This window comes from Pelobates fuscus, chromosome 7 (assembly GCF_036172605.1).
Source record: "Pelobates fuscus isolate aPelFus1 chromosome 7, aPelFus1.pri, whole genome shotgun sequence".
Classification (NCBI taxonomy): domain Eukaryota; kingdom Metazoa; phylum Chordata; class Amphibia; order Anura; family Pelobatidae; genus Pelobates; species Pelobates fuscus.
In genome coordinates, this window is record NC_086323.1 from 20,270,103 (window position 1) to 20,296,461 (window position 26,359).

Below are 26,359 nucleotides of genomic sequence, written 5' to 3' on the forward strand. Positions count from 1 at the left end.
TGCCTACTTACAACCAGATGAGGATGATGATGGGCTCTAGCTGCAGTCTGGCTCCACTGGTCTGGTGTAGACCAGGCTCTCTGGAGGCTGTTTGTAACTGTGGTCACAAAAATCAATGTTCTGGGAGAACGGGAAGCAGCTCCATTTTTGGGGGGCCCTTTACACAGCTCAAGGTCTGGGTCCCAGGGTCCACCAATGAGTTTGTTCACAGGGGGGTGGAGTGTGTAGGGGATGTCCTGATTTGTGTGTAAGGAATGCATTGTGTGAATTTGTGTTTGTATGTGTAAGGGCTGCAAGGGATGTGTATGTAAGGGTTGCATTGCGTGTGTGTGTGTGTGTAATGCATTGTGTGTGTAATGCATTGTGTGTTTTTCTGTGTGCAAGGGGTGCATTGTCTTTGTGTGTAAGGGGTGCATTGTGTGTGATTGTGTGTGTGTGTGTGATGAATGTCACTCTCCCCCCTCCCTTATCACTCTCTTCTCCCCCCTCCCTTGTTACTCTCATTCCCCCTCCCTCTCCTGTCACTCCTCCCTCCCTCTCCTGTCACTCCCCCCTCCCCGTCAATTCCCCTCCCTGTCAATGTCTTCCCCCCCTCCCTGTCAGTTTCTTTCTACCCCCCTCCCTGTCAGTTTCTTTCTCCTCCCTTCCCTGTCAGCTTCTCCCCCCTGTTAGTTTCTCCCCCCCCCTCCCTGTTAGTTTCTTTCCTCCTCCCTGTTAGTTTCTTTCCCCCCTCCCTGTTAGTTTCTTCCCTCTCTCCCTGTTAGTTTCTTTCCCCTCTCCCTGTTAGTTTCTTCCCCCCCTGTCAGTTTCTCCCCCCGTTAGTTTCTTTCCCCCCTCCCTGTTAGTATCTTCCCTCTCTCCCTGTTAGTTTCTTCCCTTTCTCCCTGTTAGTTTCTTTCCCCCCTCCCTGTTAGTTTCTTTCTCTCCCCCCTCCCCCTGTCAGTTTCTTTCTTCCCCCCTCCCCCGTCAGTTTCTTTCTTCCCCCCTCCCTCCCTGTTTCTTTCTTTCCCCTCCCTCCCTGTTTATTTCTCACCCTGTTTATTTCTCCTCCCTGTTTATTTATCCCCCCTCCCTCCCTCCCTGTTTATTTCCCCCCCCTCCCTCCCTCCCTCCCTGTTTCTTTCTCCCCCCTCCCTCCCTGTTTCTTTCTCCCCCCTCCCTGTTTCTTTCTCTCCCCCTCCCTCCCTCCCTGTTTCTTTCTCAGCCCCCCCTCCCTGTTTCTTTCTCCCCCCTCCCTCCCTGTTTCTTTCCCCCCTCCCTCCCTCTCTGTTTATTTCTCCCCCCTCCCTGTTTCTTTCTCCCCCCTCCCTCCCTGTTTCTTTCTCCCCCCCTCCCTCCCTGTTTCTTTCTCCCCCCTCCCTCCCTGTTTCTTTCTCCCCCCTCCCTGTTTCTTTCTCCCCCTCCCTGTTTCTTTCTCCCCCTCCCTCCCTCCCTGTTTCTTTCTCCCCTCCCTCCCTCCCTCCCTGTTTCCTTCTCCCCTCCCTCCCTCCCTGTTTCTTTCTCCCCCCCTCCCTCCCTGTTTCTTTCTCCCCCCCGTTTCTTTCTCCCCCCCCTCCCTGTTTCTTTTTCACCCTCCCTCCCTGTTTCTTTCTCCCCTCCCTCCCTCCCTCCCTGTTTCCTTCTCCCCTCCCTCCCTCCCTGTTTCCTTCTTCCCCCCCTCCCCTACCTATGATGTAGCGTGGCCGAGCGCTGTATGGTCCACGGGTACAGGGAGCTTTTGTTTCCTGTACCCGGCCGGACTAAAAGGAAGTGAACACTCAGTGTTCACTTCCTTTTAGTCCGGCCGGGTACAGGAGACAGATGCTCGGCCACGCTACAGTGAGGGAGTGACAGGAGGGAGCGCTGAGCGCTTCCCTCCTGTTAGTCCCTCTCCTCATGCTGCGCACAGGCGGTGCGCCCTCATGGACGCACCAGCCCGGGCAAAGCTGCAGCCGCCTGAGGCTCTCTGCAGAGCGCTCGGGCGGCTGCAGCATTAGGGGGGCCGGCGCTCCTGGCGGCGCCCCTTCCCAAGGGGCGCCCTAGGCGGCTGCCTGTCCGCCTAACAGGTAGCGCCGGCCCTGGGCAAAGGCTGACAGCACTGGCAACCAGACTGAGCAGGTACATCAGAGAAGCAAATAATAAATGCCCTGTTTACCAAAGAACCATCCAAGGTGTATGCACAACTGCAGGGTAACCACCACATATCCACAAAAGAGCCACTCAGATCAGAGACTGAACAGTACCGGAAGAACATCTGGAAGAAAGAAGCATCGCATACTAAGGCCGACTGGCTACCAGACCTATAAGCATACCACATAAACCAGTCACTATCACAGTGGAAGTTATCCAAAACGAGTAGCCCACATAAAGATTTGGTCAGCCCCAGGACCTGACATGATCCAGACCTCCTGGATAAAGAACCTAACAATGCTGCTTGAAAGCCTAGCAGCACAAATGAACAATATAATAGCAATGGGCTCCCACATGGACAGGCTAACAGAAGGCAGAACAATACTGGTCATAAAGGGCCCTCACAAGAGAACAACACCATCGATTTAACGACCATTTATCTGCCTCCCAACAACATGAATGGCCCTGTCAGACATTATAGCCTCCAAGGTCGATGGTCATATAGATGGGAAATACTCAAAAGGGGATTGTAAACAACATCTGAGGATCAAATCACTAACTGCTGGTAGACCATGCAGTAACATGGGATTCTAGAACCAGACAGTCCAATGGATTGACTGCAAGAAAGCCTGTGACACAATGCCACGCGCACTGAATGCTTTGCTCTACACGCTGGGAAAGGGTTAAATACGCATTGCTAGGAGTATTATTGCAGTGGAGCTCTGTGGCACAGAAAGACACATCAACAATAGGGAGCCTGTAGAAAAAGAGGGACATTAGGGATTTGGGCCCAAAACAGGGAATGTCCCTCCTAACTAGGGACAGTTGAGAGGTTTGTATTTATTGCCTGCCTTTCTTTCTCTCCTTTGTTTTACCTATTTCCCAACTTCCCAGCAATGATCCATTGTGTCCTCTGCCTTCCATCAAAATTGTCCACATACACTCTTAATCCTACCCAAACCATGCATCTTTCCCCCCTTCCCCAGCCATGTCCTTATCTCCTCCCCCAGCTATATATGCACAATGTTCTACATTCTTCTTTCTCCTTCCCCAGCCATGCATGCACAGAGTTCAATGTCCTTCTTTTTCGTTCTCCATGTTCCATGTCCTTCTTTATTCTTCCCAAGTCATATGTTTTGTTTTATCTGTCTCTTTCCATCCCCGATACAGCTGTTGTGTTCCCTGTTTAAATTCCTCCTTAGCTAATTGTCATGTTCTCTCCATATTTTCCCACCCAGTATTTTCCCTATGTCTATAAATCCCTTCTAAATCATTATGTTTATACTGCTCTCCATAGTGCACTACTGATAATATTCTCTAGCCCTCTTACTCCCCCTCCAGGCATCTTGTTTTCCCTTCCAGACATATTGTTCCCCAGCCAGCATGCCCATTTACCCACTCATTTCTATCTTACTTACTTGTGAATGTGTGGGGGGAAAATGGAAACAAAGTGATTAAATACATCTGGTGGCAGCAGTGGTTGATTATTATGATACATGTTATTATGATACATTATGACTTGGGGTGGTGGGCAGATGCCCTGTCTAAAACAGCAGTGTTTATGTCATACGAGTGATCTATTTTGCGGTTGAAAGACTACGGTCTTCTAAACTTTAAACATGCTCCACAGGCCCCTGAATTTAAGAGTATCATCATTTGAGCCTGTGAGAGAGACTGCCACAAAATAATTTTTCAAGTCTACTAGCTCCAATTGGAACATTAGTCAGTGGTCATTGAAGAACGGTTTAAGACACAACCCAATTCAAATGCCTTTTAGTAATTCATAGTTATTACGTTCATGTACCAAAGAACGTCATCTCTGAAAGATTGACATGTGCTAACATGTATCTGTGACTTGTCTCTGTTTGGTTCAGGGAGAGGACTATTGGTTTTGTCCGGACAGAAGTGGTTCCAGCACCGTCGCCTGCTGACCCCTGGCTTTCACTATGATGTACTGAAGCCGTATGTGAAGATAATGGGCGACTGCACTAAAGTCATGCTGGTAACATGTAATATCTTTCTTTATTAAGGAGTTCAATTTGATGTTAGTAGTTTCCAAGTCAATCCTAGGTGTCTGCTTCAGTATTAATTATATTTGCTTACTTATATTTCTGGCTGTACTGATGAACAAACTTGTTCAGTCAGCTGAGCTGGGAAAGTGAAAACAGAAAACACAACAAATAGCCGGGAGATAAAATAGATAGGTGGAAAAACAGAATAATTTGAAAAGAAAAGTATTAATTTAAACAAGAACAGTGGTGTATACTGGTTTTGTGCTGCCCTAGGCATGACAAATCACAGGCACACCCCACCCCTCCTAAATTTCTCTGTTTAAAAACAACACACACTTTCACAGTTACACTCACCCACAGTTGTACACACTCACTGACAGACGAACACATACACACACATATTCACAGACAGACACACACACTGAGATACACACATACACATTCACTGACAGAAATAAATACACACTCGCTGACAGATGCACACTCACTCAGTGACAGACATATATACGTAGTGTCAGACACACAAATTTACTGACAGACACACATACACTATCTAACAGACATACACATTCACTAACAGACACACATACACACACACTCACTAGCAGGCTTGGGTGGAATTAAGAAATAAGGGAGAACAATGGATTACTCCAGTTGGATTAAGACAGGCAGAGATTACTATTTGGGAGGGAGAAATAATGACCGGGAACATAATGAGGAGACATGTACATGCTGATATCATCAAGGCAGCCCTTTTGTCAGGACTCAAAAGCGACAAAACATGAGTAAAAAAACGCATTTGCTATTTGTTTGCCTAGTGCGTTATGTAATATCTAAATGGAATGTATGAATCTAAATGCTATTCTTTGTATTCAATGACTACACCCTTGGCTTAACAAAGGTATCCTGTTTTGAGCAGCCAGCTCAGAAAAGCAGAGCCAGAAATGATGTGCCACTTGCCACCTAATGACAGCCACCAGTCCGTTGCACTACACTCATTAGATATATTGCATTTAAGATATTTAGCACACATTAGTCACACACATAACATATTAGTGAACTTGTCAATTTTTCCTGTGACTCCAATCAGCCACATTGCACCCATATAACACACATTGCAGAAGACGTATCATGTGCAGCAGTCTGAAGACACCCATTTCACATATAAAAAAACTTCCCTCCTCCATAATCCTGTTATTTCTGTCTATCTGCTTTCTAAAACTTGCTTAGCAGCATGTAGTGCAATCATAACCGAGCATGACGTATAATGTCACAGCCCACTTCCAGCAACCTGTCTTTGTTGCTCAACAGAAGACCATGCTAAGTCACCAACAGGGAAACCACCAACAGAAACCAACATGAACAATGACTTCAAAGCAGACACTCCAGACCAGAAGGAGATATTTTAAGCCGAAAAGAAGAGAGAGAAAAAATACAGTAATCCTCAACTCATAATAAAGTACATATATCACCATATTAAAATATCGTCAAAGAATATCAAATATCACATCATAATAAATAAAATCATAATGATTTAGGAATATTAAGTGAATGCATCTGCAAGGAGTCAGTGAGTTGATTGTAGAACTCCTTCGATTGACCAGGGCCTCCTGAAATCAACAAGCCATCAGACAATGGAAATTCTGATTCACTAGGTCATGTGAGTTCCCATCCCTATCTAGGAGACTTGCAGGCAAATCTAGTAGCAACCGAGGAAGGTCCATGGACATCTCTATAAGTTGAGGAAACCATGGTTGAAAAGCACACTGCCTCGCCGGAGTCCAATCTTGTAGAAAGATGTCCATAGCTAGAGCATCTGATTCCAGTATTTAGCTGAAAAATTGTGGGAGATCAGAAGTTAAGTGAGGGGCATACAGGTCGATATCCAATGGGTCCCAAAGATGAGTGATCCTGAGGAACAGATCGTTGCAAATGCTAGTCTCCTGTATCACTAGTTTCAGTCGGCTGTCCTTTTGGACCTTCTTGGAATGGGGAAATCTCAAGCAAACACCGCCAAAGTCTTGGGCCTCGTGGTGCATTGTCCATCTTGAGCAGGATTGAACAAGAATCTGTCAGAGGGGAAAGACTTTGAATGGCAAATGATCCCTCCAATAGTTCCAGACTGTTGAAGTGTAGGAAAGATTCGTCTACGAACCATCTTCCACCTATAGAAGAAATGTTCCTGCAGCGAGTATCCCAACCGTGTAAGTTGGTGTTGGACTATTATCACGTCTGGTGTCCAACCGAATATGACTCGGTTGGGAAAGCCACCACATCAAATCTTCTTTGACTTCTGCATCCAATGATCTGAGTTTCGTATGAATGACCTGTTCGGAGCTACAAGACTTTGATATATTATAGCACCTGGTAATGTAACTGGCCCTGATTTCCCTTTTGATGGACATGATCTTGTCTGTCGGCAGATGTTATGTTTTAGGTGTTTCTTTTATATCGTAAAGACGTGGCTCAGTTTCTAAACTTGTAATTTCTGCCTACTGATATGTTATAAGATGCAATTGGACACTATTGTAATGTCATTTCTTTTTTATTTATATTACTGATGAACTTTAATTAAATCTGTTTACATAATGGTTACAATGTCACCTAGCACATTGTATACAACGGATTTAATGTCAGTGTAAATAAAGAAATAGAATTTCTCCTTTACTTACCGCACCCACCTGCAGATTTTGCTACATGTAAAACCCAGAGTGTGCCAGCACCCATATTTCTGTGTGTATCGGGCAGTATCATTTGTTACAGACCAGTGCAATTCAAAAAGTGAATCTGGGTACTGACAACCAGCGTTTAGACATCATGCCTACATCATACCTCCCAACACCGGGAGGTATGCAATTTGGACAGGGGAGCATTGCCAGTGACATAACTAAGTCACCGGCAATGCCTATAATGGACGGGTCCACCTTGTCCATACTGACAGGAGAACGCAGAAAGCGCACTCTGCATGGTCCTAGCGTTGCACAGCACAATTGCATCTAATAATGCTCTCACAATGTGCTTCCAGGGACAGTTTTCTGGTGTCAATGGAGGCAGAACACATGGAAACTAAAGCAGAATGGCAGGACAGACCAACATCAGGACTCTCCTGCCAAAAGCAGGACTGTTAGGAGACATGCTATTTGGTGCCCTTTAGTAATAATCGCCTAATTTAAGTATGTTGGAGGACTTCTTGATGCTGGTAACATGTCCTCTACAGTCTCTATGGTGCCGGACAGGAAATATGCATGCTCTTGTCTTGCCTCAAATTCCTCTCTCTTGGTATGCAGCCATTTTTGCCTTTAAGATTTATTGCAATTTTGTTTGTTTTATTAAATCTGTCTGTTCCTATTTAAGTAAACCACTGACTAAGTATTCTTAAAAACGTAGCATCACAGTACCACGCCCTATATATCCAACCCTAACGTTTTAAATCGCCTCATGATGCCAAATCTTTGAATTAATTCAGATCGTTATGTAAATTTATATTGATAATCTCCACATCTGCTGTATTAACCCTAAACCATGCTGTGTACACTCTACACTATTGGCTTTCACACCAAACTAGAAGATTTAAACCAGAATCCACTGCATTACTGTATAAATGATGTCATTTGAGGTGTGAGTTCTCTCTAAATATTACAGAGGACCCAGGGTTAACTGGGTTTTCCAGGACCGCACTCAGCCCAGGTAACCCTAGTAACAGCCCTTATAATACCTGTGGCATGATGTTTATTGTCTCTTCTCCAGGATCAGCTCCAGAAGCAGGGATCCACAGGCCAGTCCATTGATATTTACCCATTTGTCAGCAAGATGACACTGGACACTATAATGAAATGTGCGTTCAGCTGCCATACGAACTGCCAGACGGACAGGTGAGACCACGTGTATACTTTGTATCCTCACTGAAACATGGGGCTTTGTCATTCAGTGCTGCTTTTCTTCAGACTTTAACAGCAGTGATTTAGAATATTCAAACTTGTTCAAAGCATTATAGCAAATGTCAGTGTTTCCTCCATCAGCTTTCTGATGTTTAGCCTCACCTGTGCTCTGCCTGCATCATTGATGTAAACCCACCATGGCCCTATAGCACAGCACAATGTATCATGTTTTAGAGATGCTGTACGGTTATCGGAGCTATTGACAAGAAAATAAATTAAAACGTACCTCTTTTCCAGCGCAAAGGCCAAGTTCTCCCTTTAGCCCAGTCTTTCTCTGCTGATGTCACTTCCCCTTGGCGGAGGGGGACCGAGTTTAGGGAGTGTGGGCTGATAAATGGACATGGGCAGTCCAGGTCATGTTGCCATTTGCTGTCTGGCAAAAGCATCCTGTAGATGCTGGCATCAGATGCCATATTGACGAAGGTTAATATTGATCACCTGGAACTCTTGTTCCGGGCTGTCTAGTGGAGCCCCAATGATGCGGTTGAAGTTTGAGTTACACTTTAGGCAGCAGAAGGGTTCATTTATGTATGAGCAGTGATTCCTAATGAACTGCTACATCTACAGACTCCAAGCCCCATGCCCACTTCAAATCTCTGAAGTGGTCACAGTACTTGGAACAATCCTTTAACGACAGACCCTAGTGGACTATTTAGTAAACCCATTGTGACAGTGTTGGTTTTACAAGTTTGTCCTTCAGGGGAGCCTTACGCATATCTCAGGCATTCCTAAATCAGCCCTTTCTGTTCCTGCTGGAAGGCAGTTCCAGGTATCTACTACCCGTTTTGGAAAGACATATTTCTCACACTCCCCCATCTAACTTTAATTTGAGCCATTTTTTATTGAGTGCTTGTGCTATGTCCATTTCTTATCAGGGAGAATCAGTACACAAAGGCTGTGTATGACCTCACGTTCCAGGTGAACAACAGACTGCGTTTCTTCCCGTTTCACAGCGATCTCATTTTTTATCTCAGTCCACAAGGGCGGCAGTTTCAAAAAGCTTGTAAAATTTCACATGATCACACAGGTAATTTAATTCATTTCTGGGGGCAAATTATTTTTTGAATTGCAAATATTTGTATTCCCAGGTTCTCGTATCCATCTTATCAGCTGGGCCATCTTCAATATACCTCTCCCTAGCACAACCTAAACCAGAGGATCTTAACAACTTCTTTATTTAAAATTTATGTAATCCTGAGTTTCTCTGCAACACGTATGTTTCCAGATCAGAGACTAAATCACAAGATTATGTGTTTGTACTAGCTCTAATTATGACAAAATTGGAATTAGAGACTGTATTTTCAGCAGTAGGGAGAGTATCTTTAATTCAGCTTTGATTGTTACTTTAAATAACTAAAAGGTCAGATTATTTGATTTTGGTCTCCTTTTCTTAAGTCGTAGTGATGCTGCCAAGTCCCTCACTGACATAGGTCAGTCTCGTTCCCTTTGTTCATTAGTCTGTCTAGATTAGCTGATCAGCACACCCAAGCTGATTGTCTATAAAGTATATCGCCCACTGTCTTGAGAGGGGAAAGTATCACCACACATACACTTTAATGTAACTACCCGCTCCCATTTATTTAAGAAATATCTACTGGTACCTGTAGGGGCCACATTGTTCCAGGGATAATTCCAATATAACTCTTGAAAACATCTGGACTGTGTCATTAAAGGACTAGCCCTTTTTTAGAACATCAATTTTTTAATTGTAATTGCCAGTAGAAGCAGTCATTGACTTGAATTTCCAGACACTATGTAAGCAAATTAATTGTTTCATGATACTTAGTAAAGATATAATCTGAGATAATAGTAGATTTTAACTTAATCCTTTCATGCTGGGAACCCATACTTAAGATTATATGAATGCAGTCAATAAACAGACATTTGTATTCTAGTTAAGACTATAGTATTATTACACAATATATGTCATGAGTTGTAATTGCTACTATATATATGATATAGGGAATCTTGTGATAAAACCAGGGCACAGCCAGGGCACAACATGTAAATTAGTTCAACCTCTGCTGTTCATGTGCACATAGCATACTTTGAAAGAGATGCATGAGAACACATGTGCTTGAATGTTATTTTCGTCAGATGGTCTGCTGTAAATGTATTGCTAAACTACACAAGATAAGTTAAATAAAATAAAGTTAAAGAGAAAATGCTTTCACTGGTCTTATCCTGTGTCTAATCGTTCTCTGCACCAGACTCCTGAAGTTTCAACTTGCAAAGTGCCTTCATCACGTATATATAATGTAGTACCTGTAACTCAAACAGTAATGTTGTTGTTTTTTTTTCCCCTTTAATAGAGAATGTTATCAAACAGAGGAAAGAGTCTGTGAAACACGATGAAGAGCTGGAAAAAATCCAGAAAAGGAGACACCTAGATTTTCTGGATATACTTCTTTTTGCACAAGTAAGTTGTTTCCCTGCCAATCCAGGTTGCTGCACAAACAGATGAAGATAGTAAAATTGGGAGAGCATAGCACCTTGGCTTTGTGATCAGCACTAGGTTTGGAAGGTTGCCATCTTATACGAGACGCACATTAATTTTAATAAACAACAGAGCTGGAACATGTCATGTTAGGGTAAAACCACAACTATAAGATTGTGCTTCCAAACCCAGAGATGCCAAGTGTCCAGCATCAACATATTTTAAGGAAGGTGCACCCCGAACCCTGCAGACCACAAGGTGTGACTGCCCCTTTAAAAGACAGCTCCAGCATCAAAGTCAGGTTCTCTACCTTGCTGTCCACGAGGGAGCTTCAGTATATACTTGTATTTGTCTGCTTCCTGACCCCTTACCTGGATGGAGCTGTGCTGATCCACCTGCAGCCCCTTACCAATTAGGGTCAACTGCTCTTAATCAGCATGCTGTAAAAGCCAGTTCTGCCTGAAACCTAGTATCTGGTCATTTTGCCTGTTTGTTTTTTCCTGCTGAATTTTTGTCACTCTGATTTTTGTTACTCTGCTGACTGATTTCCTGGACTCTGACCTTTGCCTGCCTTACTGACTACGATACTCCGTGCCAGCCCTGACTTCTGCTTCTCGTCTAAACCCTACCTTTGGATTACCCCTTTATGTGTACTGTGTTTTGTTTTTTGCCTTCTCCTTGTGCCATCTCCTGCACCTGGGCTCCAACTACTAACCCAAGGATCCACACTAATCTCATACCCATCTCATGTTCCTCTAAATCCTCCTTCAATACTGCCCTCTGGAATGCACGCTCTGTTTGCAATATTACAAAATCCACTGCTGTCCATGACCTCTTCATCTCTCATTCAATAGATTTACTAGCCTTAACCAGGGCCGGATTAACATAGGGGCTGATGGAGCTGCAGCTCCAGGCCCAGGCCCAGGCCCATGGAATAGGCCCATTGTAAAAAAAAAAAAAAAAAAAAATTTTTTTTACATTTTGGTTTTTACAGACTACTCTTAGGTTTACCACCTGATTGTGGAAGCTGCCTGGCCGTGACGGTACTGCAGTAATACCAGCAATACAAATGCAAATATTTTTCTCCGTATAAACGGAGATTACTCTGCAATACCAGCACCGGCTAGTAGGGGTCACTGTGTGTGGAGAGAGGCAGGGATAGGAAGTTACAGCATCTCCCTGCCTCTCTCTACTCACTGATCCGCGGGGGAGCAGCTACACAGCACAGAGAGTCCAGACAGCAGCTCCCAGTCTTCAGAGACAGACTACAGCTCAGGTATGTGAAGGATGGAGGGAAAGGCAGCAGGGAGACATGTGGACACATGTCTCTCAGTGTCCCCATGTCTCTCAGTGTCCCCATGACTCAAAGCCAGTGTCTCAGTGTCCCCATGTCTCCCAGTGTCCCTATGTCTCCCAGCCAGTGTCTCAGTGTCCCCATGTCTCCCAGTGTCTGTGTCCCCATGTCTCTGTGTCCTTAGTGTCCCGATGTCTCCCAGTGTCCCCAAATGTCTCAGTGTCCCCATGTCTATGTCCACAAGTGCCCCATGTCTCCCAGTGTCCCCAAGTGTCTGTGTCCCCATGCCTCCCAGCCAGTGTCCCTAGTGTCTGTGTCCCTATGTCTTTCAGTGTCCCTAGTGTTTTAATTTCCCCAAATGTCTGTGTCACCATGGCTCCCAGTGTCCCCTAGTCTCCCAGTATATGTGTCCCCGTGTCTCTGTGTCCCCATGTCTCTCAATGGCCCCATGTCTCCCAATGTCCCCATGACTCCCAGGCAGTGTCCCCATGTCTCTCAGTGTCCCTATGTTTCCCCGCCAGTGTCCCTAGTGTCTCAGTGTTCCCATGTCTCCCAGTGTCTGTGTCCCCATGGCCCTATGTCCTTAGTGTCTCCATGTCTCCCAGTGTCTGCAAATGTCTGTGTCCCCATGTCTATGTCCACAAGTGCCCCATGTCTCCCAGTGTCCCCTTGTCTCTGTGTCCCCATGTCTCTGTGTCCCCATCCATGTCTCTGTGCCCCCATGTCTCTCAATGTCCCCATGACTCCCAGCAAGTGTCTGTGTCCCCATGTCTCTGTGTCCCCATGTCTCTCAATGTCCCCATGTCTCTGTGTCCCCATGACTCCCAGCTAGTGTCTATGTCTCCCAGTGTCCCTATGTCTCCCAGCCAGTGTCCCTAGTGTCTCAGTGTCCCCATGTATCCCAGTGTCTGTGTCCCCATGTCTTTGTGTCCTTAGTGTCCCCAAATGTCTCAATGTTCCCATGCCTCCCAGTGTCCCCATGTCTATGTCCCCAAGTGCCCCATGTCTCTCAGTGTCCCCAAGTGTCTGTGTCCCCATGCCTCCCAGCCAGTGTCCCTAGTGTCTGTGTCCCCATGTCTCCTAGTGTCTGTGTCCCCATGTCTGTGTCCCTAGTGTCTGTCTCCTCATTTCTCCCAGTGTCTCCAAATGTCTGTGTCCTCATGTCTCCCAGTGTCCCCATGTCTGTATTAACAAGTGCCCCCATGTCTCCCAGTGCCCCCATGTCTCTCAGTGTCCCCGGGTCTCTCAGTGTCCCCATGTCTCTCAGTGTCCCCTAGTATCCTAGTGACATGGGACACACTGAGACATGGGGACACTGGGAGAAATGGGGACACAGACACTGGGAGACTAGGGGACTGGGTGACATGGGGACATTGACACTGTGATACATAGGGACACTGATGCCAGGCTGGCCTTCCAATTCTTTGGCCAGACATGCCCCCTTTTTGGGCATGTTCGCCCCTTTTGGCAGTTCTGGTCACGTGATTCGTGTCAGTGGTGCAACCTTTTACCCCGCCCATGGACACTGCTGTTATGGGGTATGGATTTACTTGAAAGATGAAAGCATTAATTAGATATAGAGATTAGCATAGAATGTGAATGTGTTTTCTTAAAGCTGTTTCCCTCCAACACCAACTCCATCAGATACATGACTCTTGGGAGGTATGACTGTTTTAGTGTTTTTGATTGATAAGTTTCTGTAATTAGGCCCCGTCATAATTATCAGCACCAGGCCCACTGGGCTCTTAATCTGGCCCTGGCCTTAACAGAAACATGGCTCTCCCCCTCTGACACTGCTACCCCTGCATCTTTGTCCTTTGGTGGTCTTCAACTTACCCACAACCCAAGAAACTCTGAATGTAAAGGTGGTTGTGTAGGGTTTCTCCTCTCCCGTCACTGCTCCTTTAAACCTCTACCCACCCCCCTCTCTTTCCCATCGTTTGAAATACATTCAATTCGCCTTTACAAACCCTTCTATGCTAACATTGCCGTTGTTTATCGTCCCCCTGGTTCCCCTCTCCTCTTCCTTGACCACTTTGCTGCCTGGCTACTCTATTTCCTCTCTTCTAATATTCCATCCCTAATTCTTGGGGACTTCAATATTCCCATTAACCCACCTTTGACCTCAGCAGCCTCCAAACTACTTTCAATTACTTCCTCCCTCGGGCTATCACAGTGGGCTAATTTTCCCACCCATGTAGCTGGCAATACCCTTGACCTAATCTTCTCTTATTCATGTACAGTATCTAATATCTTCAACACTCCATTTCCTCTCTCTGATCACCACCTCTTATCGTTTGCTCTTGTGTACCCACTCACCCAACAACCTCAGCCTAACCCCCCTCAACTCAGGAGGAACCTTCATTCTTTTGATCTCCAGCAGTTGTCAGCTGATATTTATTCACAACTGCTATCTATCCCTTCCCTCTCCTGTCCTTCACTGGCAATCTCCACTTATAACACTACCCTCACCTCTGCCTTGTACGCTGCAGCACCGCTCCAAACAAGTAGCTCGAGGAGGACACGCCCCCAACTGAGGCATATTAAATCAACACGCTACCTGCAAAGATGCTCCCATTGTGCTGAATGCTCCTGGAGGAAGTCTCGTACCCAGTCAGACTTTCTCCATTATAGATTCATATTGTGTTCACACAGCACAGCCCTCGCCAAACAGTCCTACTTTTCCTCTCTCATTAGTTCATGCTTACGCAATCCCAGGCGTCTCTTTGACACCTTTAATTCTCTTCTTCGTCCTGCTGTGGCCACCCCCCAAACTAACTTTACTGCCGATAGCTTTGCATGTTACTTTACCGACAAGATTGAACAGCTAAGGAAAGAATTCTCCCCTCCTTGCCGTTCTCTTTCTCTCCCACACATAGATCATGCCTTTCCTACCCTTCAGACGTTCTCCCCGGCTACTGACCAAGAGGTGGCTGCTCTTCCCTTTTCCTCTCGCCCCACCACTTGCCCGCTCGATCCTGTCCCATCTCACCTTATCAGATCTCTCTCCACTTGTCTCGGGCCTTCATTAACACACATCTTCAACTGCTCTCTCTCTTCTGGCATTGTCCTTGCTGATATTAAACATGCCACTATAGTACCTATCCTGAAAAAAACATCTCTTGACCCGTCCTCCACCTCTAACTATCGTCCTATATCCCTGCTCCCTTTTTCCTCAAAGCTTCTGGAAAGACTTGTCTTTACCCGGTGTGTCTCATTTCCTCAAATCCAACTCTCTCTTTGACCGTCTTCATTCTGGCTTCCGCCCTCTCCACTCTGCGACTGAGCTTATCAAAGTTACTAACGACCTAATGGCAGCTAAATCCAGATGCCACTACTCCATACTAATTCTTCTTGACCTCTCTGCTGCCTTTGACACCGTTGATCATGTTTTCCTTCTTCAAACTCTTCAATCACTCGGTCTCTATGACTCTGTCCTCTTATCTCTCCCAACGCTCATTCAGTGTCTCCTTCTCTAATGACTCCTCCTCCCCTCGTCCTGTCTTGGTTGGAGTCCCCCAAGGCTCTGTACTTGGTCCCCTTCTATTTTATCTTTATACTGCCTCTCTTGGCAAACGTATTACCTCTTATGGATTCCACTACCACCTGTATGCTGATGACACCCAGATATATCTCTCCTCCCCGGACCTTTCGCCTGCCGTCCTGCAATGTGTCACTGCTTGCTTTTCTTCCGTCTCTGACTGGATGTCCTCCCGCTTTCTGAAACTCTCTAAAACTGAGCTCCTTGTCATTCCTCCTCCTAATACCGATCCTCCTCTTTCACTCTCCCTTCAATTTAGTGGTACCCACAAGTCCATCCTTGCAAGCGCACTGTCTTGGCGTCATACTTGATTCTGGCTTTACCTTTGAGCCTCACATCCAGTATGTTGACAAATCCTGTAGATTCCATCTTAAAAACATAGCCCGCATCCTCCCCTTTCTTACACAAGATGTTACCAAGGAGCTTGTCCATGCTCTAGTAATTTCCCGCAGGGATTATTGTAACCCTCTCCTGATTGGTCTTCCCAAAAGCCATACCGCCCCGCTCTAGTCCGTAATGAACGCTGCCGCCAGACTGATTTTCCTCTCTAGTCGGTTCTCTCACACCTCACCCCTCTGTCATGCCTTACATTGGCTTCCTGTATGCTATAGGAGTCAATTCAAGGTACTAATTCACACCTATAAAGCACTGAACAATTTTAGCCACTCTTAGATCTCTTCACAGATAGGTATGTCCCTTCTCGGTCTCTCCGCTCTGCCCGTGACCACCTCCTGTCCGTTGCTCGCACCCGTACAGCCAACTCATGCTTGCAGGACTTCTCGCGGACGGCTCCCTTCCTATAGAATAGCCTGCCTACCACCATCAGACTCTCCCCTAGTCTTGCATCTTTTAAGAAGTGCCTTAAAACCCTTTTCCTTGGAATTCTTACTTTCAGTAAATAACCTTAAAGGGACACTATAGTCACATGAACAACTTTAGCTTAATGAAGCAGTTTTGGTGTATAGAACATGCCTCTGCAGCCTCACTGCTCAATCATCTGCCATTTAGGAGTTAAATCCCTTTGTTTATGAACCCTAGTCACACCTCCCTGCATGTGACTTGCACAGCCTTCCATAAACACTTCCTGTAAAGAGAGCCCTATTTAGGCTTTCTTTATTGCAAGTTCTGTTTAATTAAGATGTTCTTATCCCCTGCTATGTTAATAGCTTGCTAGACCCTGCAATGGCCTCCTGTATGTGATTACAGTTCAATTTGGAGATTGAGATACAATTATTTAAGGTAAATTACATCTGTTTGAAAGTGAAACCAGTTTTTTTCCCATGCAGGCTCTGTCAATCATAGCCAGGGGAGGTGTGGCTAGGGCTGCATAAACAGAAACAAAGTGATTTAACTCCTAAATGACAGTGAATTGAGCAGTGAAATTGCAGGGGAATGATCTATACACTAAAACTGCTTTATTTAGTTAAAGTAATTTAGGTGACTATAGTGTTCCTTTAAGGGTGTTTATTTGAAATGTTTGCATGAATTTCATATATTTCCTGTTAAACAATACATTTTTTACTAGCGAATGTCTAAAAAAAAAAAAAAATCTTCCATGTTATCTACTGTTTGTTTCATCTTGCAGGATGAGAATGGCCAGGGTCTGTCTGATGAAGATCTGCGAGCAGAGGTGGACACCTTCATGTTTGAAGGACATGATACCACAGCCAGTGGGATCTCCTGGATCTTGTACTGCATGGCCAAGTACCCCGAGCACCAGCAGAGATGTCGTGAGGAGATCAGAGAGGTCCTGGCTGACAGGGACACATTGGAATGGTGAGAACCTTTTGTTGTGTTACCAAACTACTTTTTAGCATAATGTTGTACTATATTGTGTTGCTATAAAGTACATGCAGCACCTGAATTATATTATCAACATAATGCTGTGCATGTAATATTTGACTGGATACATAAATATGTAAAATAAATAGTTATGAAAACTCCAAGAAATAGAATATATCTAAAGAGGCCTCTGAAACAATCCAGCACATAGTGGACGGTTGCAAGATGTTAGCAGGAACAGCATACACTGAGAGGCACAACCAAGTAGCTGGGATTGTGTACCAAGAGACATCTGCACAGAGGCACAACCAAGTAGCTGGGATTGTGTACCAAGAGACAGACCTGCCCAGATGGGAGATACCACAGATCCAGACGGACAAGCAAGTACTGGCCAACCAACCTGACATTGTAGTGGTAGACAAGGAATGGAAGACTGCTGTAGTGTTTAATGTGGCAATACCCAGTGACTATAACATCATTAAGAAAGAACATGAGAAGAGTGAAAAATACCAAGCACTTAAAGAAGAGCTAGAAAGTATGTGGAAAGTGAAGACCGTAGTAGTCCCAGTTGTGATAGGGGCACTCAGGGGCTGTGACTCCCACGTTGGTGGAGTGACTTTAACAGATTCCAAGTGAGACACCTGAGATCGCTGTCCAGAAGAGTGCAGTTCTAGGAAGATACTGCACAGAACCTTCAAACTTAAAGGCCTCTGGTAGAGGACCCGAGCATGAGGAATAAACATACCACCCAGGAGGTGTGAGAAAATCTATTTATTTAAAATATAACGCGCAGGGTCTTTACATTCAGTGAGTCTGTCCTTGGGCTGGTGATCTCCATAGTCCTCTGTGCAGGACTATACTACCAATATATTGCAGTTTTAGAGGCTGACCAGCTTATGATGAATATATATGGTGTGGAGGTATTAGACATGGCACAAATAGAGTTGTAGGAATCAGAATAAGAGATCTCTCATGCTGTGCAGGTCATATCGGTGCAAATTGCAGGGATACATTATGTCACACCCCACATCTCCAGCAGCCTACATGTGTTAAATCCACACATCACATTTACATTTACTCCTTGACCTGTCTGCGGCTTTTGACACTGTTGGTCGTCAACCGCTTCTTCTCATCCTCCGCAACATCGGTCTATAAGATAATGCTCTCTCCTGGTGCTCCCAGCGCTCTTTCAGTGTTTCTTTCTCTGGCTCTGCTTCTTCTCCCCAACTCCTCTCTGTTGGTGTCCCCCAAGGTTCAGTCCTTGGTCCCCTACTGTTCTCCATCTATACTGCCTCCCTTGGCTTCTATACTGCCTCATTAGCTCCTTTGGCTTCCAATATCATTTCTATGCGGTTGACACGCAAATCTACCTGTCCTCTCCTAATCTCTCCCAGTCCCTTTTGACTAGTGTCTCTGACTGCCTCTCTGCTATTTCTAACTGGATGGCTGCCCACTTCCTTAAACTCAACTTGACCAAAACTGAAATTCTGGTCTTTCCTCCCTCCCTAAGTGTTGTTACTCCTGCGTCTGTCTCCCTCCAAGTCAACGGTGCTACCATCAGCTCCACCATGCAGGCTCGCTGCCTAGGTGTTCTCTTTGACTCCAACCTCTCCTTCAACCCCTTATGTTCAGTCTATCGCCAAATCCTGTCGTTTCCATCTCCAAAACATTGCGCGCATCCGACCCTACTTAACGCTAGATGCGACTAAGGTGCTGGTCCATTCCACTGTCTTTTCTCGCCTTGACTACTGTAATCCGCTTTTCAGTGGTCTTATGTGCTCCCAACTTGCGCCGTTACAGTCCATAATGAATGCGGGGCGAGGTTCATCTTCCTGTCCACCCGCACCCCCCACGCCTCACCCTTTTGTCAGTCCCTACAGTGGCTTCCTGTAAGATATAGAGCTCAATTTAAAATTCTGGTTCTTGCTTTCAAATCTCTACATAATGCTGCTCCCACCTATCTATCCTCCCTAACACACAAGTATGTCCCGTCTAGGCCCTTAGGCTCTGCTGAAGACTAACGTCTATCTTCTGTCCGTACTCCCACCTCTAATGCTCGCCTTCAAGACTTCTCGAGAGCTGCACCGTTCCTGTGGAACTCGCTTCCCTCCTCTGTTAGATGCTCACCCAGTCTCCACTACTTCAAAAAATCATTAAAAACACACTTCTTCATAAAAGCGTATAAATTAAACTGTTAATAGCTCCTGTCATTAGTCTAATACTATCCTTACCTTTTGTGTCACTTTACCCCACTCCCTCTAGCATGTAAGCTCATTGAGCAGGGCCCTCAACCCCTCTGTTCCTGTGTGTCCAATTTGTCTGGTTACAACTACATGTCCATTTGTCCACCCATTGTAAACGCTGTGGAATTTGATGGCGCTATATAAATAATATAAATTTATAAATAAATTATAAATAATAATAAATAGATGTGTGTGTAATTCATTTGCATAATCCCTAGGCCAATAAATGTTATCCCAATCCTGACTGAACAGCATCATTTTGGGGATGGGCAGCTCCTGTGTTTTTATAAAAAAAAAAAAAAACTAATTGACAAAAAAAGAGCTTACTTAAATTTAGAAACATGTGAGATAAAGTGAAGGATTACTAGGGGATTCCATGTTCATTAAGGATATGGGGACTCTAGTTGCTTTTAGACCTGGTTCTAACAAACAATGTTGATCTTTATTTTTGTAGTGCACATAGATATTACAATCAGGCGTGATGTCCCCCGAAAGCAGTGCTCAGGCATTTTCCTCGCGCACATGCGGGGCAAAAGATTTACAGGCACATTTTTTATATTTTATGCAACTTAAGTTAGGCTGGTAGAAATAGGTATATACTGTAATAAGGCTTGATCAATGTTTATGCTAGTCTATAGATGTTACAGGTTATGCATGTATATTATTATAGCTGCTTAAACATGTTGGTACAGTTTGATTATAGTAGATGTTCAGGCTAGATTTCAGTTAGTCGCATTAATCCCGTTTTTTAGTCGATTAGTACTATCAGCAGTCGCTTTGGCATTATAGCGGTTTAGTTAAACATACTTCCTGTCTGACTAGGCACATTTTGTTATGAACAAGAGTTTTACAGACTAGGCATAACTGACAGTGTGAGTAGGGCGAAGAAAGGAGCAAGCTGGAACAAATGTGTGGGAGTATAAAGCCACTGAGTATTGATAGCATAAAAACATAAAGCTCTGCATATCCGAGGGAGGGACAACATCAAGGAGAAGAGACATTGACAGAACTTATTCAAACCTACATTGCATAGTTACTCTGGACCTGTGTGTCACGAGAGCTAAGTCAAGCCAGGGCATTCACATAAAACAGGCATGGCGATTATAACAGATTTAGGAGTGTTTGGGACTAGCATGTAAGTGTGGGAGCGGTTAGGCTCTGCCATCGAGTGTGGTATAGGTACGTGTAATTAATTAGCAGAGTTCACATGTTGTGAGTGTGGGCTATGGCTGGAAGCCAGATGATGAGACAGTCCCCTTGTACCTAGTCGATACCCGTTCTGGAGGTCGTGGATGCGGATCCAGAGTGGGCTGCTAGGGAGGTGCTGGTCTGCTGTGGCATCTTCGGTCCTTGCAGTGGTAAATGGTGGTTGCTGGCTAGGTGTGTGTTTGGTGACTGAGCGCCTCTTCCCTTCTGGTTTGTTTCAGCGGTGATGGCTGTGCGGCGGGCGGGTGATGTCAGCGGTGCTTGTTGTGCCACTCCTGTCCCAGGTAGCTGCATGGTGGTCAGCTGGTCGGAGGTGCGCTCTTGGCTTTCGGGTTGTACGGCTTGCACCTTACCGCTTGCGTGTAAGTAGGTATGGGTGCCCAAGTTGGTGTGATCTGTCTCCTTCCCAGTCGCTTGTCGGTGCTTGTGTGGACGAACGCCCGCTTGGAGTGCCTGTAGTGGGGCGCGATAATGGCGTCGGCGGGTCAGCGGTCGGATCCACATGGCCACCGCCCGTGCCGCTTGAAGACTGGGCATGCCCCTGCTGCACTGTAGCTTGTAGAAGGCCGAGCAGAGCCTGTCGAGGGCCTCTAGGGAGGAGGGCTGCACACCTTTGCATCTTAGACACACTCCGCCTGACTTCTGCTTGATTCTCCCGGTTGTGTGTGCTCGAGTCTGGTCAGCCTGTCTGGTCTGTCCGGCTAGTAGGACCGGGATATCCCCCACTGGTCCAAAGGGGGGGGGGGTTAGAACCTGCTTCGTCGCAGAGGGAATCCGGTGTCGGAGAGAGCAGCCGCCTCTCCCCGGCTCCGGCCTCTGTAGGCCATGTTTTCCGTCCCGGCTTTCCCCCTCCTACGAGCTCAAAAAGGGTCTCGGTGTGCCCAGAGGTGCACCCCCGACTTGGGTGATGCACCCTGGTGGTTCCTTGGGCTATTTAGCCCTCGATTATGCAGGTTTTCCTGCCCGGGAAGCAGGAGCTCGTGTCCCCTGCGTCTGCTTAGGTCGACGGCCAGGCTCCGCCCCCACAATGTTGATCTTTTGACCAACATTCAAGTAGAGGAGCACTTGGGAAATAGTGATCACAATATAGTGTCCTTTTAAATAAACTCAACAAAAACTAAAGCATATGGGGTATACAAAAACATATAATTTTAAAAAGCCCAATTTCAATAAGTTAAGGGCAGCTTTACAATATATTGACTGGCATAAACTCTTTAGTGAAAAGAACACTGATGATAAATGGATCATCTTCCAACAAATATTAGAAAGGTACATTTCTCAGTATGTACCATTGGGTAATAAGTATAAAAGAAACAAATTGAAACCAATGTGGCTTAGTGGGAAAGTGAATCAAGAAATTAAAAATAAGAAAAGGGCATTCAATGCCTTTTAAATGGACAAATCAGAGGCATCCTATAAAAAGTGAGAAATTGATAGCCAAAGAGAGCAAACCAACCCAAAGCAATTTTTTTAAAGATACTTTATTTTTTGTGCTTTCGTGTTTCAATAAGATCATACATTTCATGAGGTAAAAGTATTACAATATTAACTCTTTTTTTTCATGCAAAACATTGTGGTTTTCAGCAAGATAAACATGTACACGAGGATAGTAAGCATTTTTTTCTTGATACAGACAGGTTTGGTGACATACCCTGAGTGGCATTAAATTATCAAACTTATGGGGGGCGGGGCCTGACATCCAAGATGGCCGGACGTGCTTTCCACTAGCTCCTGGCACATTGCGCTATAAATCAGCGATTAAAGCTGACATATTGGCAACAGAGGCCCCGGAATGCACGCAAGCTGCTATTTAGAATAGTGCAACTTGATAAATCTGGCCTGAAAATCCCTTCTGAACCTTCGGGGGATATCCCGGTCCCCACTGGGCACACTTTCTCCTGCTCTGCAAGATTATCCTGCAGCCTTTAAAGCCACGTAGCGCGACCAAGATGGCCGCCATGCACAAGCTTAGCCACGCCGGGCGGACCTGGAGTGGAGAGAACACTTAAACACAAGATTTGCCGAAATATGTCGGAGGTTCTGGGAACGTATAACAAACAGATCAGACACACTCACCTCCCCTGCTACACAGCAGTGCACCATGGCCACCCTGCCGGGGCCGACATGTGCGGAACCACTACCGATGGTGCCCGACCGCACCTGTGCCATACCCTGAGCGAGGCACTATGAAAGGGCACCTACCACTGCTCCTGCTGACTGACCTGTGGGTGCCCGTAGCCGTCCTGCTGCACGCTACCACAAGCATAAGCATCTCCCACGTGTTTCCCGAGAGGTGCTGCACAGAAGACGGCGCAAGAAGCCGCAGCGATGGACGACCCCACTTCATCCAATGCCTTGTTCCTGCAACCACTCACCTCACCAGCAAGGGGATACGCTCCCTTGCCTCCAGCACAACCAGCCTGAATGGAAGATCTCTCCCTTATGCTGCCGGGAGCACAAGACCACAAGACCACAGACCACAACCATGAACTCCAGCCGAAACCTGGACTGTCTGTGGAAGGGGGACCGGAGCGAACTTTCCGGGGACTGGGTCTGCAAGCAGGGGCATAGGTTAGGTGGCATATCAATGTCTTTCACAGCTGCTATCAAAACGCTGCTTCCACAGCACACAATACCGGCTATCCTTTAGGTGTTTCCCTCTACTACAATGATTTCCTCACTATACCTGCCCAGTGGAATCTAATGCTTACAGTTATTTGCTATATGGCATGTTTAAATATATTTAGCATGATACATCTCATTACCTATTATATCTAGCAAACTCTCTGTTTCCCACCACACAGGACAGCCATGTTCTAAGGATATGCGTCTCAGTGTTTTGTTTGGTTTGTAATTCTTAATCACACATGATATCGCTCAGAACCTATCTGGATACACACAGAGAATATATTAATTTCAGTCTATAACCTAGACGCGAGTGACATCTTGCACATATATACATCTGTATACTCACCTCATACCCATACTTACAATACGCTAATGTTACGGTCAGTTCTATCTAATGTTGGGACATGTCTGCTTACCCTGCTGATACATCACTCATTTTAGCATTTTAGTAGGCTTGGCTATATTTTCTTGTTGTGCAATGTTTTATTTTATAAAAAATGTGCAGCACTATTACGTGCCATACAACTGTCTATACATGTCTTGAACTGTTTGCCCTAGCTGTTGTGGCACGTCAAGCTTGATTGTTCTATCTATGCACAAATAAAATAAAGAATATAAAAATTTTTTTTTTTTTTCAAACTTAGAGAGTGTTGTAAGCTGTGCCCCTGGGATACTCCAGGTGTGGGACATTAACTATGCTTGCTGTAGTGAGCCACGGAGACCTAATAGTGTGCGAGGGCTCCATTATACCCTGCAGGGCAATTGGAACTCTGGCCCATTTGCCGAACTAAAGCAAGTAAAGATAAACAAAACATAAAATACATGGAAAGGAACTGAGTTGTAAACTTGTTGGTAAGAGTTATGTTGCCGGCAACATATTTGGGTGCCGTAGTCCTTGAGGGGTTTCATGTGTCAAGAGCCTGGGGGCTTCTTGTTGTCAGGCCAAGAGGCGTCTGTGGTCAGGGTCCCCGTTTTCCGGACAATTTCCAGCTGTAGAAGGAGCTGGGGCAGGAGGCAGACCTACTGCTGTCAGAAAGACTGAGGCATAGATGCGAGATTGTGGGCAGTCCCATTGCGGTGGATAAGTAGGGAGCCAGTGTTTCCCCATCTGTATGGTATGCTGGCTTTTCTCAAAGTGGTTGTTGGGGAGATGCAGTCTGAGATGGTCACTCGATAGGTCCCATCTAAGATGATTTTCTTAGCAATTGTCTATGACAAAATTGAGGAGAGTAGTGCGGCAGTCTGAACTGTAGCGGGGACACCGCAGATTTTGATGTGTGTCTGGCATTGCTTGTCTTCGAGGGGCATTATTTGGGAAGCTAGCACTTGTTGCTCTGCATGTAGTTGTTGGATGGAGTCCTTGAGGGTGGTAACAGTGTTGTGGACTTCAGTTGTCATCCTCCCCAGTTTTTACGCGGTCGGAAACATTTTGTATGTCCTTTTTGACATGTGCAACATCAGCTGTCAGCAACTTCTGTATGTCTCCCAAGAGTACTTTCAGGTCCCCTTCCTGTGGTGGGGGCTGAATCGTCGAGGGATTCAGAAGGGATTCAGGAGGTAAGGTGTCTTCAGCTTGAGGGTTTTTGTGTTAGTAAGCTCCCTGCTTTCGGATTCTGAGGCCGGAGCGGCGTTCAGTGGGTGTACCGCGTGTGCTGGCTAGGCTGCTTGGGAGCTTGAAAGAAAGGCATAAATCGATGCAGTGCGCCTTCATGATGCCGGGTGAGTGCTTTGTTTGTTTGGATGGGACCCGGTTAGTGAGATTTCATAGATTGTATCAGGTTGCTGGAGAGCAAGCTGAAATGGTGTCTAAACAGGATGGCTGCCCCCAACCCCAAAGCATTTTAAGTACACAAATTCTAAACAAAAATTAAAGTGTAGATACACTAAAAACGGGTATGGGGGTGTTAGTTAATGTAGACCAGGAAATATTCATCCACGAGTACTTAAGGAACTAAATGTGGAAATAAGTAAACCTCTGTTTTTAATCTATCAAGATTATTTTCTTTCAAGAAGTGTACCAGAGGATTGGAGGAAGGCAGATGTGGTTCCTATATTCAAAAATGGTTCAAGTCCTTGCCTACGGCTGGGATATTTAAAAGATTATTAAGGGATAACATTCAAGAATTCTTTGAGAAGAATGTGATTGTCAAAAATCAACATGGTTTTATGAAGAACAGGTCATCTCAAACTAATTTGATTGCATTCTACAAAGAAGTAAGTAGAAGTATAGATCAGGGTGTTGCTGTGGATTTGATCTATCTGGCTTTTGACAAGGCATTTGATACAGTTCCACAAAATAGATTAGTGTTCAAACTTAAAGAAATTGGTCTAGATGAAAAATATTCTTCTTGGGTAGAACATTAGCTTAAAAATAGAGTTGTCGTTAATGGTAAATTTTCACTCTAGACAGAGGTGGTAAGTGGTGTCCCTCAGGTTCTGTTCAGGGACTCCTATTTAACATGTTTATAAATGATCTTGAGAAAAGCAATGAAAGTGATGTTTCGGTGCAAAACTCTGTAAAGTAATACAATATGAGCAAGATATTGATTTGCTGCAGAGGGATTTAGATGGACTGGGCACTCAAACGGCAGATTAAATTTTTTTTAATATTTTTTTTTTTTTTTATTGAGGCATAAAATTTTGAGGGTACAGAATGTAAGCGGGGAAACAATAAAGTTTCATACAAGTCGGGAGAAATACAATGCAGTACATATCATCTCTAAATATTCGTTAGCCTCATTTTATGTTAAGAATAGTAAAGTTACTTCAAGTTAGGATAAAGCGATTATTCATTTGCAGATTATTTAAATACAGGCTAGGACTAGGCTATGGCATCTGAAAGCTGAACAGAGTGAAAATAAACATGCTACACAATAGGTTGCTTAGTCTCAGTGGCGAGTGCAGCTCAGTTATGCAATTAGCGCGAGTAATACTATGGCTATGTAGGGTCTTATGCATGTCTTAGGTGAGTGGATTACGTTGGTTTCGACATCTAGAGATAAAACTAATGCACAACTAATCTGAAGCCATAGCTGAGGTGGGTCATTGAGTAGTACTAATAACAGGATTGATAACCCGTTTGACTAGGCTGCCCTAGAGCTTATTGCTGGACATGGGAAGTTATTGCTTATACGCTAGTAGCTACAGCATAGGCTTGGTTTACTATAGG

General features: G+C 45.1%; 1 protein-coding gene across 1 annotated transcript in view; it reads left to right on the forward strand.

Annotated features, from left to right (window-relative positions):
- LOC134568994 (cytochrome P450 4B1-like) overlaps positions 1 to 26,359 on the forward strand; it is a 79,008-nt gene that overhangs the window by 20,945 nt on the left and 31,704 nt on the right. The window contains exons 4-8 of the mRNA XM_063427767.1: positions 3,984 to 4,111; positions 7,869 to 7,993; positions 8,935 to 9,086; positions 10,372 to 10,478; positions 16,917 to 17,107. Coding sequence (XP_063283837.1) covers positions 3,984 to 4,111; positions 7,869 to 7,993; positions 8,935 to 9,086; positions 10,372 to 10,478; positions 16,917 to 17,107 — 703 coding nt within the window. The remainder of the gene's footprint in view (positions 1 to 3,983; positions 4,112 to 7,868; positions 7,994 to 8,934; positions 9,087 to 10,371; positions 10,479 to 16,916; positions 17,108 to 26,359) is intronic.